This window comes from Danaus plexippus, chromosome 24 (assembly GCF_018135715.1).
Source record: "Danaus plexippus chromosome 24, MEX_DaPlex, whole genome shotgun sequence".
In the NCBI taxonomy this organism is placed as follows: Eukaryota; Metazoa; Arthropoda; class Insecta; order Lepidoptera; family Nymphalidae; genus Danaus; species Danaus plexippus.
The window spans coordinates 2,611,615-2,632,266 of NC_083552.1; the positions used below are offsets into that span (position 1 = coordinate 2,611,615).

The following is a 20,652-nucleotide window of genomic DNA, read 5'->3' on the forward strand; positions in this document are numbered from 1 at the left end:
TCATTGTGTTCCGCTTTTTGACATTAAAATAAAATAATAATATATCAAAAATGTTCCACACTAAAAACATGAAAATATACAGTTAAATGAGATTATAATTTATCAATTAAAAATAGGTTAATACCATATACGGAATTACTGATTCGTTCTAATTGACGTTAACGCAGAGTTTTTGAGATAAAGCCTCTATAGAACCATGTTAATATGTCCGTACAACAGCACCTTTGTGTGTGTGATCTCATCTTGATTGTAACGTGAATGCAAATCAACGTGAAACTCGCGTCCTTATAAAACAATGTTATTGATGTATTTTTCTTTGATATTATCATCAGAAATTATGAAGTACACATTATTTATTTGTAATCTATAAAAGGAGAATAGAAAATAGAGAACAAAAAATTCATAGACACGAACAGGATAAAATAGGTGGGGAGAGGAGCTTGGACGGTGGAGGTGAGCGTTTAACGGGCGTTAGATAGGGAACCCTTAAACCTACACCTGGGTCGCAAGTCCCAGACACTGTTGAAGCTCCTCTCCCTGCAATGCGATGGACTCGGCACGCGCACGGTGAATCCATTGAATGCTAAGAGGTTTCATCTCATATACAATTTTATTGCATGACCTGAGCATATTTATGTCATATATCGAAAATTTGGATATAAATAATATATTTATGAGGTAAATTGAGTACCACGATTATAAACTGTATCCATGCTTCCGAGTTCACTGATGTATGTCCATCTGTGTGAGGTAATGATGATAAACGAAATACTCCCTCAACCTTGTCACGGTTGGTTGCGATGTTTTATGCGACGATTTGCATTTCCCTACATTATTTGTTCCAATTGAGACCGTTCAGGATCGTCAAGGAATCTCGGGTTAAGAGCGTATTGTGTTACCAAGGTCGTGAATAATGCAGGATGATTATATTAATATATATCTGTCCTGTATTCTTGTTTAATTTTTCACATTATTTTTTTTTTTACTGCAATTTCATTAAGACATATTCCCTTCTCAATCTAAAGATAGCATTGAAATTTTAACTATAACCTAATTTTATATTAAAAAAAAAACAAAAATTTTTTCATAATCACGTTCAGTTTAACGAAATATATGAAAAAAAAATTGTTTTATATCAAGTTGTTAAAAACACCATTCGCTTGTACTGTATTACGTTATAGAGTTTTATTTAGGACGTAAACACTGAATGTAGGTCGAAGCATTGATGTTTTGGGATGGTCCTGATGTAAATTATAATATGTATATAATATAAACATATGTTTATTTTTAATATGACATTAATTAATCTCATGAATCCTCCATGATGAAATTGAGAGGTTTCAGAGATGGCAGATTTATGATCCACAGATATTTTTTAAATTTTAATATGTATGAACATTTATTTTTTTAACAAAATCATTTGATTTAATTTACAATATATACGTGTATGAAATATATTTTACTTAATATATAAATTTACTCAATACCTCACAATATTAGATTTTACTCCGTTATAAAATAGGTAAATATTGTCTGTGGAATCACTCAATTATCGACTCGTGAATATTCAAAGAGAATAAACGAATATTTAAAAATTTTCCATAAATGAACGCGATTGTTGACAAAAAAAAACATCTTCAATCTTAAACGGCGGAAAAATGTAATCAAAGTATTAAAACATTTCTATAATGTATTTGGTCATACCATCATCTGGCGACTTGAAGCATTGTAAACACGACACTTTTTTCTTTTTTTTCATTTTCCCGTCATCAATTTTCTGTTTTTTAACATCCTTTTTAGAATCATCGCTCTTCGTTTTGCTCTTTTTATTTTTGACGACACCCATTTTGATTGTTTAAATCGCGCGTATTTTTTTTTTTTTTTAATATTCGCGGCAAACGCGCACAGCAGATGTACGTTCGGAAACTAGTGCCGGACTAGCAACGCTACCTGCATCGCGATCAACAAAATACTGCCCACTAGCAATGAGGTTTCACTAACGAACGCGCCTGTTCTGAGCTAACTCACTACTCAGCCAAATCGGGATGCCCGTTTGGGAATCAAGGCCAGTAGCGTTTAATATTCCATTGGGTACTTCCTAAACAGACCTTCTAATTATTATTTCGGGATAGTAGTTCTAATGTGAAATTACTTACACAGTTATTCGTCGGACGTTAGACCGACTGACTCCAACGATCATATTACTTAAACCAATATATGTCGTGTATTTAATAGATAAATTAACGATTAATCGTGACGTATAAAAATTTTTTAACAATGAAAACTTTGCTATTAGCAATAAAAGTTTCAGCCATTTCGGTACAGTAATTTTAGTAAATTACCGTCGAAAGGAAACAGCGATACAATCATGTCCATTAGCAGCGGTGGTTGACGGCCTGTGTTAAAAAAAAAAAAAAAAACAGAAACGCTATGTATATAGCATGTGCTTTTTATTAAACCATAGTGAAATATAGAATTCATTCCAAAAGTATCCAGAAATAATATATTTTTCATTTAATCAAATTAATTTCAACACACAACAACAGATACTATATGTTTGCTATAGAAAGTGATACGCCAAGGGCGCCCCATTACCCATAGCTATTTATAAACAAAAGTCAAGGAAAATCGTGACTAAAACAATTTCTCCTGTCAATTCGACTGTAGATAACTTTGTAGGCTGAGTGAACTAGTTTTATTTTATGTTTTCTTCATTAATAAGTTAATAACTTAACTCAATAACATTTATAACTCGATACAACTATTAATAGTTTAGATGGATTTTATTTATTATATAAAATATGAATTTCTGATAAAATTAATTCATTGAAACTTGTTTTTCTTTATTTTTATTAATAAATAAAAATCATGCAACGATATTAATGGTATCATATAAAGTGCACTTTTGCAACTTGGATAACAAAAAAAATTACTTGTTATATTATTTTAGTTTTCAAAATGAGTTTAAACGAGTATAATCACGCAAAATTAAAAATTAAAAGTGTAGTTTTTTACACTATATACGATATATAATTGACTGAGAATAATTTTATTATACCTAATTTGACTTTCATTTAAAATTTCTAACGAGATATTTTACCTTGAAAAGTGCGATGTTGCCTAATGTTGATACTTAGTAATTTATTATAATAGTAATAAAATATTAATTAATTTCTTAAAACTATATATTACTATCGAAATAAAAATCCTAATGATTGATTGGTATTTCTTAACATATCGTTATCCCTTCAAACGTTGAAAACAATTTGACAAAGGCGTATTAAAGATTTGATTTTTTTGAAAAGCGCCATCTATGTACTCTACAATTAACTGTTGACATCATAATGAGTCTTGCAATGAAAAAAGTCAGTACAACATATTCAATATGAACCGTGACAAGTAATGCATTTATTAATACGCGTAGGAATCTGTGCCAACTTTATGAGGTTTCCTCGACTGGCGCATATCTGTTATAAATAGAGCATTTGTATGTACTCACTATGAACATAGCAACGTTGTTAGTAAACAATTGGCAATTGAATATAAATTTTATATTTGGCCAGCAATAATAATAAAATAGGAGGAAGGCTTAACACTATTTTGTTAATTATACATATCAATATTTTTACTTACGAATAAACATGTTCATTGTTATATTTACCGACACCAACGCCATCTATCATCTGTACGTAATCAACATAATGAGATTTGGCGTCCAATCTAAAATAGCCTATTCAAAAATGATTAATTATCGAATCTTGTCATTAGAAATACTTAATCGTCATGGCAGAGTTAAAGCTGATGTCCCAGTGAATTTTAATACAAAATTAGTGCTAGTTTCATCACTGCTGTTACTAATAAAAAAATTCATATAAGACGTTTAATTTTACTTTTCCTACAACAAATACTAACAGTATGTTTTCCTGCCTTATCGGAAAATTTATTGATACATAACGTTCATATTAAATCACAATTATAATATCGACCTCTAACGTTTCAGAGTATAATACGCATTTGAGTACAATCGAAATGTCAAATCTATCAAGATTTATTAAATTACAAGTACACGTGTTAGTCACACTTGAATACGTTTGCTACCCAGATTGTTCAATGCCACGGACGTTTTACGTCAATGACAATCGTACAATTCAAGATTAATAATTTTTTATTGAAATTTATTTGCATTACTTATCAATGTATTGTAACTCATAAACTATGCACAGTTTCTCATTTATATTGCATTTAGAAATTATGCATTTACATTTGTTAATTATAACTAAGCCAAATATTTGATTGTTTAAAATCAATGCAGGATATGCACGTGTTTACGTCCATATCAGATGAAGTTAAAATCTAATATCGCTACATCTTCGCATTTGAACTACGAGTATTCTGCCATCTAGCGGCACTGTCTATAAACCAATCTATAAGAACTTGCATTTTAAGTTCAGTTCACGATAACTCCTGTAGATGGCGTGATAAATTAATAACAAGAGTTTTTTAATGTGTAGGTATTCTAGAATTACTTAATTTGAACTATTTGTACAGAAGAGCTTAATAAAAATTCCATAATTATACCTACAAATTTTCATCAGGTAAAACAATAAATTTCATACTGACTTCACCATAATACGAAGATTAGTCACCGTTTTTAAAATTGTCATCATTGCAGTGTTATATGTACACTATTTAATGTAATTATTGTATGAAATAACAAAGGACACTATTTAGAAGGGTAAAGGTCGCTGACCTTAACACAATCCTATAAACAAAGGGTTCAATGCTTCAGTGATTTATATAATACAAAGTTTTAGAATTATTTGTATAACTTTTAATTTTTTTTTTAATTATTGTGAGTTCATATTTCATTCTGTTATTGATAAATTTTCACAATCACGTGGATGAAACAAGAAGGATATATTGCACCGGGTAAAAAATATGAATATGTCAGAAAACTGATTTCGTTTTAAATTTGGAACACCAAAAGTTTTAAAAAATAAAAGTATACAATTATATCTCCCGTACCTTTATGGATAAATTTCTCATTATTCATATTTAATTCTATATTTGTGTAGAAAAATACGGATCAAACGATGACAAATTTAAAAAGGTAAAATCCGAAGTTTTGTTACAATAAACTGACAAATCGTAAATATAAACCTACATTTAAAAATTAAAAAAAAAAACAGATGCTATTTTTAATTAAATTTATATTAATATTATAAATATATACATTTGAATAATCACAACTGGTTACGCCCACTGATGTGTTGCGGAATATAAAACGAGATAAAATTATTTTATAATGTATTTTATTTCATGTAACAGATATTTTTATAAATATTAATCTATAGGTATTAATGAAGTACCTTCACCCTATTGAAAGAATTGTTTTAAAATCACGAATTAAATTCAAAATCGTATCTGATGTGCGGTCAGAATGTTTTTTTTTCTTTTAGCGTAATTGTATATGTCTCGGAGGAAAAAGTTTGGATGGATGTTTGGAATTCTTGCAGAAAAAAAAATGCAACAGTATAGGAAGAAACATCCCAGTAAAACACAAAATAATATCAGGACAACAGGCTATGATTTGTCCCAAGATTTAGTGTAAGAAGTCATACAACAACTTCATGTTTTTAAATAACGAGTTAAGACAATAGATGGCGCTCTCTTTTTTTTCATACGATTATGAAACGTTATACTTTTCGTTCTAAACGATTCATAAGTCCAAGCAGACGAAAACGCAACAGAAGTAAGTTTGTAAGTGACTATATAGGAGATCAATATAATTTGATATATTATGTAAAACATGTTTCAGCAATGAAATATGTTTAAACGAGTGTGTCATTCGACTAGTTCGTGTTTGGCCGATAACGATGAAGATACAAATTTAATGTGACTAATTGAATATAGCCAAAAAAAAACGCAAAAAATAAAATAGAATTAAAACTACCATTATTTCATCAATTAAAATACTATACATTTTTAGGTAGGCCTATTTAAAATGGATTCATTAAAAGCATGATATAGTTATTTTTTTTAAACAATATTGTCCTTCTAAGAGAAGCTGTGTCGTCATATATCGTAAGCATTAAAAAGACGGAAGGAGATTTAACTATAAGCTGTAACTGACCAAAACAATTTTCTAAGTGAAACTGAATCGCGCCAAAAATAAAGAAAAGGAAATTTGGAAAATCTCTCACAAATAATAAAATTGAAATACAATAAAAAAATTATCCATTAAGACTAAAAATTACAACATATATATATTATATGTTAGCCGTTTTTGCATATGAAAACTATCGATCTAACTTTTTTCTATCACACTGACAGTTTGCACGTTGGTATTTATTTATAGGTTATTTATTTAAAATCTCCACAGAGGTAGATTATAATTGTCCTCGATACTGGCTGGACCAGATCTTGGTCTATAACATACGACTCACGTTCTCATTCAAAACCACTTTATATCGTCATAAAATTTATATTATAGCAAAATAATTTAATCTTATAAATATTTAATTCCCTTTGTTTTAAGAATATTTTCTACGCACTATGACAGGCATTCAAATCATTTCTGGGTTTTAACAAATTAATTCTCTCCTGATTGATAACATTCAGGCATTAACTTAGCAAATTTTTGATAAATTATTAAGAATATATTTATGCTTTATTTAAAAAGAATTCCAAGAATTTCGTAAGCTTTGAATGTTTGAATGATTGAAACAAAAATTTGATTTTATTGATAATATATTAGACGTGCGCTCATACCAATATAAGCCAACCAGGCGAACAAAAAGTAAACGTTAATCATCATAATATGACGTCACATTCAAAATAATAAAATTTGGTTTTGGTGCTTTCAAAGATTGCTTTGGATTTAACATATCTATGGAAAGCTGAATGCATCATGAGACTTTGCTCGCTTGAATAAAAATATCATAGATGTCCCTTTCTACAACTCTATTTTTGTCGTACGCCGAATTGTTAACACGGATTCAATAAAAAACAAAATCGTTATTATTTATTAGTGTTAAGATTTCATGAGTCGCATACAATAAAAAACAATACTAGAAGATGAGTCAAACGACTTCAGCGTTTCGGTGACAACTAGTGTTTTACATGAGTTCCGGTTTCTGGCAAAAAAAAATTAAAGGATGTTCCGATCAATTTTTTTTTACTCAATTCCACTCCAGATAAGTTGGGTATTGAACAAATCAAACCTCGATTCGATTCGAGATTCGGTTGCCGAGATCATCCCCTTGGACGAATGACCCAACTTGCCAGTATACCGTCCCGCTCGCCTCACTCAATTATATGAAATTTAATTCACGTCATAACGACAGTAGAAAAACTTTAAAACTGATGAAATTAGCTTTATTTTATCAACTAAACTCACAGCCATAGACAATGTTTATTATGTCCATAAAAAACTATCCAACAAATATCATATCACGTTTCTTTACTGATAACAAACTAGAATCGTGCCTTATTATCACCCCAGTCACGTCTAATGAGATCTGAATGATGAATAACCTATTATTTTCCTTCCTACATATAACATTATGCACGTAAATAAACTAAATAAACATAACAAAAATATACATCTATTTATTTATTCAAATAAATTTTCAGTATATTATTTGTGAAGACATGAGCTGACTTAAGACTTTGCTTGATATATTTTAATGGAACTAAATAGATTGTATATCATTTTTCCATTCATTTCATTCCTTTTAAGGTTATACTGACGTCATTGTGAGCTTAAGATAAGCCACAGATTCAACAATCCACGGCTAGTGAGCTATTTAACTGTTATTTATATTCAATAAATAAAATTTTTCATACTGAAATTTACTCGTCATTATTCATAAAGTTTTTTCATCATACATTATAATTTATAAATATATTTATAATAATTATATTGAAAGGCTTAGTTAAAGCTTTATGTAAAACTAGGTCACCTGAAAACTTACACCTGAGAAGGACGAGGTACAAAAGGATGTAAAGGACCAACATGACCCTTGAATGACCTTTATAATTAATACGGTTATATATTGTTTATCTATATTACCATATATTAGATATCTCTCTATATAAGGGTTTTATTTGTACTAAGTAAGAACAAAACGTTTTTCTGTAGTAAAAAAATTTATACCTGTAGACGTGAAAATCATTGCCTGATACTATTACGTGAGTGATTTCGAAATGACGAGAGTAAATTAAATGTTATATTTTAGGCAAATTAAATGAAGAAATAAATTAAAAGCATTTGATTAAAATTTTGCTTTATGGACAAGCATACTATTAAATGTATATTTTTTTTATAGAAAATCTAATATTTAATCCCGACTACAACTAAGCAATAATCACCCACGCACAATTTAACAGCATGCGATAGCTAGACAAGTCTTTAAAATTCCAAATTCAATTTGTTTTTAGCACAATAATGTATGTTAGGAAAATTAATTCTGAATGATTCATACAAACGAAAATATGCTTCCTCTTTGTTACATCATCAAAATTATTGACCAATCAGAACATTTTGTTTACAATTAGATATGTGTTAACCTTCTGCCATTAATATAATAATCGTGGCCATTGAGTCATTATTTGTAATGGTAAAGCAATGTATTATTTAAATAACATTTGTATGTAGGCTTTTGGGAACAATTTACTGTATAGGACTATAAGGAGTATAATAAATATATTTTAGATAATTCATATACATTGAAACCTTTAAGAAAATTTTCTCTATTCAGGACGGTAGAAATAAAAAAAAAACATACAAAAATTACTCTGTAACAGGATAAAGATTCTTTAAGAATTTTTTTCTTATCTATGTATATTGTAAATTAATTTATATGAATATCAAATTTAAGGAAATATGTGCTATATTGGAATTTTTTTCACGAAATATTCTTACAAATTTGGCGATATAATATAAATTGCAAAGATATTAGATCGCGATATTCCGGAGGTAGCCAGTTCGAGTCCAGATCGTAGCGACATTTTTTTTTAAATTCTTAATTCTTACTAAAATTTAAAACTCACAAACTTTACTTATTGCTTGCAAAAATTGTAGCATAATTTTTAATTGTCGATCAAATAGGTTATGTACACGACAGGCGAGTATGTAATATGATATACGCTGCGCACACCAAAGGAAATGAGAAGAAACTTATACGGGGTTTGAAACCAATCTAACGTGTATCGAGAACGGACCTTTTATGTTGAAGTGGTTTTAAGGTCTGTACTCCTAGTACGAGTCTGCATCAACCTGAATACGAAAAGTTTAAAGTATTACATTAATATATCTAAGTTGAAAAAACTGGATTCTCTATGTTTAGTTTGACGATACCAACTCGTGGTTAGAAAACGGTGTTAAAGAAAATATATATACTATAATAATAATTTATAAATATTGTTAGCTCTTCAGAATAATGAGATCATATTTATATTGTTTCTTGTTGTTTGTTAGAAATATGATATATATCTTGATACATAAGTACATATGTATATGTTTTACGTCTTAAAACAAAAATTGGAATAAATCTAACTTTTATTTTTCAATCATTACCTATATTACACGTTTTAATTACTAAACCAAAAGTTATTAAATTTATCATATATATTGTCAAGGTTACGGGAGTATGATAATGTGTGTGTACAAAAAAAACTTGTCCTCGAACGACGCGATGTTAAAATTACTACACTAGAATATAGTATAAATATATTATAACGTGTATCAGGAGCATATTTTTTTTTAATTATAAGAAAAACCTCGAAGCAAAAGTTGTATGACAAACAGAAATAATATAAAAATTTTGATATTTTCGCGTACACCCAAATATAACACGCACAAGTAAAATCAATATGTGCATATTTTTAGCTCGCTATCTCATGACTTGCTTATTAGAAAACTCACTAAGTATGGTGAATACATTATTGAAATCACTACTAGCTTTCGCTCATGTCTTTGCATTCAAAAATTACGTCTAACAATGAGAAAAGTACAGTTTTTTGATGGCGTACAAAGAAAACTAAATGAGATAACGTATTTGTATGCCAAGTACAGAAAATGAAAGTATTCGCTTACAAGAAACACAAATTTTATGTTAGTGTCAAAAGTCAACATGACTTAATGGTAAGGCTCAATACACATGATATAAATTAAGGCTAAACCACACCTTCATAAGTAGAGTTAAACCTCATTTATGCTTATACTTCTTGGTGATTATATTTAACCTCATTAATACCTTAATAGCTACTAATTCCTAGTAATTCTGAAATATAAAACTTGTAAAGATAATTCTCTGTTACTTTCTGAAATTTTAAAAATGGAACACGAGTCCTTCAAATGTTCATAAGGCGATTTAAAATCACCATAAACCTTTTCCTTATAAACTGCTGAGGGTAATTGTCTTATGTATTTACTTCGTTTTAATCCAGCTAAGGTTTCTATTTATACAATTATTTACAATGTCAGTTTTACGATACATTTAAAACATACAATAAAAGCCTATAACTTTATTATTTTATTAAGCAAAGCAAAGCTAATACCATCTACTTACCAAAATTACGCAATTCAATTGCTTTTAATGAAATAAAAGGTTTGCAATATAAATACGTAATCATATATTCATACATGTAAAACATAACATAACACCCCCTTTTTAAAATTAGCACTACAGTTAACATGAAATGAATAGCCTTAGATTATTTGTAAAACACAGCGCTAACTATCAGTTAGAAACTTGTAGCCTACATCCAGCTAAACAGGTTCCCGTGTCGAGATAACGTACATCATAGATAGGTAAATCTATCAAGGGATAATATAACGTCCGTCACAAACAACACGGCATAAAATCTTATAAACTCTTTTGGTAGATCACGTATGTCCATGGCAGTTACATCATTACCAAAACAAGTATCAAAAATATTTATGTTCGAACACTTTCAATATGAACGACACATTGTTTGTTTGCCGTAACTGACGATTCGGCGAATTATATATTTATATTCAACGAAATGAATACACACTGAGGTTGCGAAATGCACTGGAATAAATAATGAGTGACCTCTTTATATTTTATAAACAAATCAGGTTACTATATTAGAAAACGGTGTTCAATTCTATTTGACCTCAACAACTAAATACTAAATGCCAATGTCGTCGCCAAGTAACAAATGTCAGGGACAATGTTAATATATATATATATATAAAAAATACAACTCATACAAAATAATCTTACGTCATTATTGTATACTATCATGTGTTATTAAAGATTCAAAAAAGTTGTAAAAAAAAAAACACGCTCAAAACGAAATTCCAGCGAACATATTTTGGCGTTCCGCCGAGTTAGTGCGAAAAAATCATGATATCCAACTCACTGTAAATGACACTCCAATAAAAATCACAATACCAATAAGAAACAATGGCACTGAATGAGTTACATCACAGATTTCACACTAAACATACAACCGACACTTAAACCAACGTTTCTCATACACTCACTGCAATAATATAAGTATGTGTATATATAAAAAAAATTGTAAGAGGCGTTGTGCCCGTAGCGCGGCAATAGTGTAACTGAGAACAGCCCAGACGGTTATGCAGAAACTTTTAAGTAGACTTTAGACTCTAACAGAATATCACATAATTTTCACGACCTTTACGACGACTTTATTAATATTAAGAATTATTTTAAATAATTAATATTTAATTGATGATATAACACGATTGTAAAGTAAAAAAAAAATAACCTGAATTACCAAATAATTACGCTTAAATGGTATATATTTTTCCACGCTGAAATTATAATACGGTTCAAGTCGCAGTAATCAATTAGTATGCGTGATAAATTTTATAAAAATAAAGGGATATATTAACAATTAGAGTGTTACAAAACTCCGTTATCGGTATCAGTTACACGATAAGATACAACTTATATATAAAACTGTGATCAATATATTTACAAACAATAATCTCTCTCTAAAAAAAAAATACACCGGCCACATCTAAATATAAATACGTCTGTGGTAAGAAACGAATATAAAATAAAATTACGAGTTGATTCGCTAAATTCGGCATTGGTGACGTCAGACGTGTACCGGGGCCGGTAAGATATAAATAATCACACGTGAATAGGAATAACGAAAATATGTAAAATTAAGACTTTATTCTAATGACACTAAAGACTATTTTAATTAAAATTAATTATACAAAAACGGAGAGCTAATTTTCAATAGTGTTGGATTAAGAGCGCCTCCAATATAGCTATTCATTGATGCGGAACATTGTATCGGTCAAAACGGCATAGTTGACTTCTATTAGGTAATGATAGCTATTAGTACAGTTAATTGATCGTAAATTGCCTGTTATTATACATGGTTTGGTTCATCGCCGACTAGTTTTATCCGCCAGCTTCGTCACTAGATAACATGACAGAAAAAAAACCGCCAATTTTGCATCACAGACTAGCCCATAGTATTTTTAATCTATCCTTTTAAATATACCTTGACTTTGACATCCATCAAACGTCATTAGCGATTCGAATAATGCTTATTGAAATTATTTGAAGTTTGATTATTCACGGTATTTCAACGTGTTTAGAAAACAATGTTTGATTTGTGGTACACTATTAATAACGCAAGCATATTATTGATGGGGCAATCGTGACGTAGGAAGCTTGATTCAACATGGAATGAACGGACTCTAAAAATACTGTAGACCTTGTGATGTCAATGGGAGGAGGGGGAGGGGGGGGGTATATATAGTTAGCGTGAAAATAAATCTAGTCAGTGTTTATAAGTTGCTTGTAACGTACAGATTAAAATATTAACATACATATTTATATGGAAAGCTTTTGTTACTACCCAAAACCTATGCTTACATGTAAAATATTATACTAGGTAACCATATTATCATATTCCTAAAAAAAATAATTAATTAATTTTCTAGTTTTCAACGTAGGACTAAAGATTTCATATACAAAATGACGATTTCGTCTTCACAATCGCATAACAGTCAATTCGTGGGTAAAAGAAATAAGAACTGTTTATACAAGCTTTTAATTACGCTCATTAAATTAAACCGGCTCCGGTTACAGTTCAAAGCTTCATATTTTAAATGCATAAAAACACGAAGTACAAGTAAGTATTCCAAGACATATTAGGTTACAAAGTCGGTTAAAGTAACCACAATACCCCTTTCAATACCTCCCACCGAAACCTTATTCGCGTTTGAGAGTTACATTTTTTTTTTAATTAACTAGAAATCGTGTAATACATAATAAGGTGGTGAAAGTAACTTTGCATATAACCTTTTTAGACCTGTAAGCTTACAACAAGTTTACTAAGAAATACGGAGAGTAAACAGTTTGTCGTTCATAATACTTAGCACATTAAAGTATTGAATGACACACGAGAAAAACTTATGTATTGTGACGCTGCAAACTTTAACTAAGCATACTGGACGGCTAAACCGATTTTAATGATACTTTTGTATGGAGGTAGATAGCTCTTCCGAAAATGAAGTAATGACATACTCGCTAGCAGCACCGTAGGATATTACTATTCATTTATTTATGTATAATTCCATAACATTGTAATTTATAAACAAAATATTCTAATATGTGAATTACCTGAATGAGTTTATATGTTATTTGAGGCGTTAATAACATATCCAGGGAGGGTACGCCTATATATGTAATACACACACACACACAGACATATATATATAAACATTAAGTTACTTCCTTATTTTCGACTGACAGTCTTTGTGGATTGTCTCTTACTGCGAGACATCCTGCTCAAAAAAAACTACCAGTTCTTTGCAATCTCTACCAGCTCTCACGCCTCTATCCTCATAGAATGTCTCATAGTTTATCGATGAGTTTTAATTTAGTATTCGATCGGATTCAGTAAGAGTCGTTACTAAATCCGAATAACGTAACGTAAATTCCATTCATCATTTTCAAACCAATTCTCATAAAGCTAGTCAAGTACCTACATTCATTAATAAACATACATTTTATATAAATACACGCACACACACAGACACACACACATACATGTATACATATGTGACATCATTTGTGTATTTACAACTATTACAGCGAACAATAGTTCAGACGGGTTAAGGTCGGTATTCATAATTGGGTTATCAATATAAGATTAAAATATTCGATCATATATACGTGTACTGTGGCATTTTTTATATATAATATTATTATATAATATACACGAATACTAATAATTATCAATTTTATTTTTATGTCAGAGCTTCTGCACTTGTTGTTGAATTTTATTAAAAGTCGTAGATATACAAATTGGTGTACAGAGTAGAACATGTCAGGACTCACCTAAATTTACTAAATTGATATCCAAAAATTTAACACCTCTGTTATTTGTTACACTGTTGCCAATTTTTTTTTCTTCTCGTGAACACAGCCGCCTTGTACCAAGCATTTAAGTTTAATAGATTATATAATGTTAGGTGCATTCAATTGCAATACATACTGATAGGGTAGTGTAGCCACGATTTTAGGTACAATTTTAGATACTAGTGATTGAATTTAATTAATTAGTACGATTTTATTTATAAATGTTTTGTTTTACGTGAAAATATTTTTATTTATATTCCATGTACGTATAAATATCGGAAAATTTAACTAAAATATAAACTTTTATTTTATTTGAATTGACACAAATTTGAATGATTTTTTTATTATTATTTTAATTTACTCACGTATACTCTATAATAATTGTAAAGAATTTGTAGTCAATATATGGGCATAGATGGTGTATAGACAATTTATTATACATGGTGTGTCACAATTGATTTGCGTACAATAACTGTCCTATAGATTAGCAGTCTATGAGGTTCCCGTTGCAAGTAGGTCAAAGTTTATATGGGCTTTACTGCTATGGTGTGTTTAATAATATATATATATATATGATTATGGTGATTGTCTCATATATACATATGTATACAAGATAACTTGTTGTAAAAACTGTCGTCAAAATCAGACTAGTTGTTTCGTAGATTATCTTCCGGAAACAGACAGATATTTATTTTATATACAAACATGTACGTATATTTTCATCGAAGTTATTCTTATTCAGTCAACAATTTTAAGACAATATGAAATGCATTAAAACAGAAAATGATTTCATCGACAAATATCGCTTGCAATTTCAACTCTAACAGTATATAGTTAAAGTTTTTTTTTATTTGAATATTTGCGGCAAAGGTTTTGAACATTCATATTCCCGGTTGGCAATTGTCCAGATTCGGATTTACAGCCGGTTAGCGGATATCATTAAGTTTAGTAACTAGCATGGGTTTAGATCAAACGTTAGTGATACTCAGTCATTATCGCTAAGGTATTTTGAGTTAAAATTTCTGCACGTTAGATACATGGACGGGTTTATAGTACCCGTGAATATCAACTTTTTTATCTTATCTGATATAAACTAATCTATGAAGGAATTATAATTCTGGTACATATTAAAATCGATGATCCAAATTGCTATGAATCTATCAGAAATGTATGGAATCCATAATACTAAATAAGGCGTACAACACACTAACGTACCCGAGTCTCCCACGGCCTGTGACAGCGTGTGTTGCGTGAGCGGCCTTAGAGCTTCAACCGCGCTGATGTAGCCGAGGCGGTCGGCCAACGCGCACGCAGTGTGACCGCTCTGGACAGACGGACATACATCAGGAACAGAAAACACACACGCACACAATGAAACATTGCCGTAATATAACAATAGCTTTATAGTCTATAAATACGAGTCAACACAGACGTATATTACGTTACACAACACACGCACTTTCGATTCACGCACACATCAGTTTTGGCGTACACTCTATTTAAAAATACCCTACCCACACATATGTCATACGTATTAAACAATCCCACATTAAGTACACACACATGTACAACTAATACACACACATATAAGAGTAAAGAAATGTCTCTTTTTAATACTTTTAAATATACTCACAGCTGATAAGGCGTTTGGATCAGCGTTGTTCTTAAGCAACAGTTGTATGATGAGGGTGTGTCCTTGCTGAGCCGCCTGGTGGAGGGGGGTGAATCTATTGCAAGAAAATATTATTTGTTATATGAAAAAAAAAAATTACATTATTTTATTGATAAATTACCCTTCAGTTTCAGATGAATCCTGTCTAATCATAATATAGTTTTAATTCTTAAATATAAGTACCGGACTGATAGTGAGAGTTTAATCAGAAATATAGTCAACTGCATTAGTTAGTACTTAGTTATCATTAAAGTTACAAATGTCACAATCAAGTAAGACATTCAAGTGTTCTGAGAAAATTTTGTTATTCTACATTAGCTTTGTGATTCTTCAGTGAGAATTAACTTTAATACAAATATAAAATTAATAATTAATATCTGATCAATGTGAAATTATCTTCCAAGCGGTACAAGAATAATACAATATAATACAAAAAATCTTTAACCCAAATGTTACCTCCTTCATTCATTACCTCCTTCAGAAAAATTAAGAATAAAAAAAAAACAATAATCGCATGATTCCTGATTTGAAAGAAAAATGTCTGAAGTAGTTAATTAGTTGATTGAGAGATTTCTATTCTTGATGAATTCCAATTTAATGGAATAATAGTATGGCCCATGTTTCTGGATAATATAGGATCTAGCAAGTGGCTTCGACTAATATTATAAATGCTAAGGTTGTTGAGGATGTATGTATGTTGCTCTTTAAAATAAAAAAACACTGAACGGATCTCGATGAAACTCTTAAGTGATACAGCGTTAGTTGTGTTTTGTGTAGTCATGTAACACAGACGATAGATGTCGCCAGTTGGTTGCCGTATCCACTTTATAAAGTATACATTACAAATTGCTTTCAACGGTTAGTTTCGAGATTCAGGCGGATAAAGCCGAGGGCATAATCTGATAGTATAAACATATGATCCTTTAGCCTTGGCCGTAATTTAAAAAAAAATCTCTACAGCGGTTTCGTTATATAAATATCTGACCCGTGGGCGGCTCTAGCTGTGACGTCAGCCCCGCCCTCTATGAGCGCTCGTGCGGCCGCGTGGTGCCCATGATGGGCGGCGGCGTGGAGGGGGGTGTATCCGTCCCTGGTCCGTGCGGCACATCGCCCACCAGCTGACAGGAGGGACTTCAATACAGCTGTACGGCCTTCAGCCGCTGCCAGGTGTAGCGGAGTTAGACCTGGTTACATGTTGTACATATTAATTACATATATGTTATGGGCTAAGTCATTAATCGGGAATTATTTATAATGATAATGACTATACTTATATATTCATAATATAATGATAATCTTAATGATAATGAATTTAGTTGTAGTCATTACGTTATCACAGTGAAGTAAATAAAAATTAATGACCACTTATATTTTCTTAGGTTAATCTTATTAATGGCGGATTTATCCTGTAATCCTTAACCAATTTTTAAGAACTAATTATAATCTAGTATCCAGTATACTGAATACACTTTAACATTGTAAAATATATTATTACCGTTGTTAGCTGGTACGTTTATATCAGCTCCTCTCTCTATGAGCATCTCCACACAGTCCTCGTGTCCCTCTTGAGCCGCCATGTGTAGTGGTGTGAAACCAGCTTTAGATTTCACCGAGGGATCCGCATCTGTATACAAAATTATATATATAGAATTGCAAATATTATAAACTAACCAGGGGTACTATGGGATGGAGGGTAGTTTTGTAGTCATTTGTATGCAGACCCTAAATAGGCTCGTTTGTAGAGGGTAATAGCATAATTATATAATATTGTTCTGACCAATATATTACGGAACCCTAATGACCCCATCAGAATCATATCCATTTATCGTTACTTTAAAATAACTCTCAAACAAACATTTTCTTTGCGTTAAGCTTAATTTAAGTTATATTCGCTTACAGGACACTAATTAACTATAAATTACATCACACATCACATTCAAAGCCTTCACATAATTTACATCAATATAACCCTATCACAGAACACATCCAAAAGACGATTGATATGAATTAAAAGAACATACCGTGTTCAAGCAATGCGAACGCAATATCTGGATGGTTATGACGACACGCGATGTGGAGGGCGCTATGACCGTTTTTGGCCAACGCGTGTGGAGAGGCACCTGGGGAGAAATGGTCTTAGTCTAGCCTAGGAACACTAGATGGAGTATATCTCTAGGTATTTGATAGGTAGAGTAGGTATATGTAGTTTTCTTGGCAAATATAATTGTTGAATATTCTTGTATATGTAGTTTCTAGTATACATAATATTCATAGCCTATGTAAATATGTAAAATATATGATCTTATATAATTATCTGATGAATGGCATATTTTATTACTATTCTAGTGTATCTTAAGCAAATACACGATATGACATTTTTTGCTATAACTTTATAATATGGACGTAGAATAAGTTAGGTTTATGAGTAATTAGGTCTTGGATAATTTTACAAAATTTATCTGGTATGTACTGGGATGTAAAGAAATAAAACCTTTATCCAGTAAAAGCAATGCGATGTCCGGATGTCCATAGTATGTGGCCATATGTAATGGTGTGATATGACTTTTCCCGGGCGCGTCCGGCTGAGCGCCCCTCGCTAACAACAGCCTGGCCACTCCAATATCACCGTACTTGGCTGCCAAGTGGAGTGGAGTGAAGCCTTTTCTGGTTTCCGCCTCTATAGGCGCGTTGTTGTCTAGGAGGATTGAGGCCACTTCTTCTTTACCTGAAATATATAAATATATATTTGGCTGTTATTTAATTATTAGTATTATTTTACTAGTATGTTTTTATACCCACTAACTTAAAGTAATTAAGAATATTTACTTTCCCTATAATCTCAAATATAATAATTAAAAGTAATAGGTTCTTCCGACTTGGTGAGTAGTAAGAATGTGAAAAAAATCACATTACTTTATTTACACTGAAATTGACATGTATGTATCAAAAATTGAAACCTACCCTCTTTAGCTGCGATATGTAGCGGTGTGTACTTGTCCTTAGTATTGGCGGCCACGTCAGCTCCGTGTTGTATGAGAAGTCCCGCGATGTCCGCGTGGCCGAGTCGAGCTGCCACGTGCAATGGCGTCTGTTCTTCACGAGCGCGAGCTTCAACCTGGATAATCATATGTGAACAATTATTTTTTGGCACTAATATAACTATAATGCAAAATTGCGACTGAAACTGATGAAAAATCCTACTGATATGATAAATGTTTTTGATAAAATTTGTCTAAAAATGCTGCATTACTGGAAGAAGACATCGGAAAAATGTATAAGCTGCAATGTATATACGTTCTGTGGAGATGGCATGAGTATACATCACTAACGTTGTATGTAGCATGAAGTTCCATAACACAGACGATAGATGTCGCTGAAGGTTGGATAACTTTTTTAATATTACATTTTTTAAAAAATCTGATTATAATACCGAAGATAACTCGGACAACTTTATAAAATGTGCCTTTTGAAGTGAAGAGTAAATTATGAGATCAAGATGTTTAAGTAATAAATACTAAAATTAATTTGTGTCATTTTGTCAATTTAAAACTTTAACCCTTCGTTATATCTACCTAATGCTTCTTAGACTAACTTTCCCGAAACTCAAATTTTCCTTAAATTTAATTATTATGAATTATCTGACTTCAAGTCCTCATAGTATACCGCTTATGAAGCAAACATTAAAAATAATCTCACCTTAGCGTTGTTCCTAAGCAGCACTCTAACTAAGTCCGTCTGATGAGCTCGTGCCGCAAGATGCAGGGGTGTCTCTCCACGGGCTGTGGCAGCGTCAGCGGAGGCGCCCGCCCCCACCAGGACTAGCGCAATGTTCATACAACCCATGAACGAAGCGACATGCAGTGGTGTCAACCCTGATTCGGTTGTCGCTGATTTACCTGGAAACAATAAAAATATATTCAGAGCTCATTAATTAAAAAAAAAACTATTAGGGAAATGAATATTTTCTTAAACCGTCCAAAACTTCATACGAAAAGTTATATATTTATAGCGACAAAATTGTTATTTTTTTTGGAAGTGTGTTAAATCTTTATTATTATATACTTGATAATTATTCTTAGGCAGGCTATACATGTATAAACATATATGGGAATGATTTAAATCTTAGCATTTTTAGAGCTGAGTTACACGAGATACGGTTTGTGTTCAAGTACTGAGGATTAAAAAATCAATCAATGGATCACTCACTCGCTCCGTATTTGAGTAACAGTTCAACAACTTTGAGTCTGTTCTTCTTGCATGCAATGTGTAGTGGTGTGAAGCCGTTTAGAGCTCTGGCATTCGCATCTGCATTTCTATCCAAAAGTAATTTCGCAACCTGGAAAAGGAATATAGTAATATTTTTAAGTGCTTTAGTATATTATTTAGTGGTGAATGACAATTTCCTTTAAAAAAATAGTACAGTAAAATGTTTTCCCTGACATTTTCTCATTTTGATTTTAATGTAATTCTCGCTAAAAGTTTGTTCATTAACACATCGTAATTAGCCTTTCACACACTCTCTCTCTCTTTGCCTCACCCTTTTTTTCTATTTCTAAACTACCTATCTATCTCTCTCACACTATCTGTCTGTCT

At 31.1% G+C, this 20,652-nt stretch overlaps 1 protein-coding gene across 4 annotated transcripts in view; it reads right to left on the bottom strand.

Moving 5' to 3' along the window:
- LOC116775838 (ankyrin-3-like) overlaps window positions 1–20,652 on the bottom strand; it is an 82,354-nt gene that overhangs the window by 18,909 nt on the left and 42,793 nt on the right. For all 4 annotated transcript variants that reach the window (XR_009753116.1, XR_009753115.1, XM_061524433.1 and 1 more), the window contains exons 9-17: window positions 20,266–20,395; window positions 19,756–19,955; window positions 19,021–19,174; window positions 18,551–18,784; window positions 18,081–18,179; window positions 17,555–17,683; window positions 17,045–17,243; window positions 16,021–16,114; window positions 15,603–15,711 (exon numbers count right to left, since the gene is read on the bottom strand). Coding sequence is in view for 2 of the 4 variants with exons in the window: in XM_061524433.1 (XP_061380417.1) it covers window positions 15,603–15,711; window positions 16,021–16,114; window positions 17,045–17,243; window positions 17,555–17,683; window positions 18,081–18,179; window positions 18,551–18,784; window positions 19,021–19,174; window positions 19,756–19,955; window positions 20,266–20,395 (1,348 nt within the window). In the remaining 2 variants the exon portion in view is untranslated. The remainder of the gene's footprint in view (window positions 1–15,602; window positions 15,712–16,020; window positions 16,115–17,044; window positions 17,244–17,554; window positions 17,684–18,080; window positions 18,180–18,550; window positions 18,785–19,020; window positions 19,175–19,755; window positions 19,956–20,265; window positions 20,396–20,652) is intronic.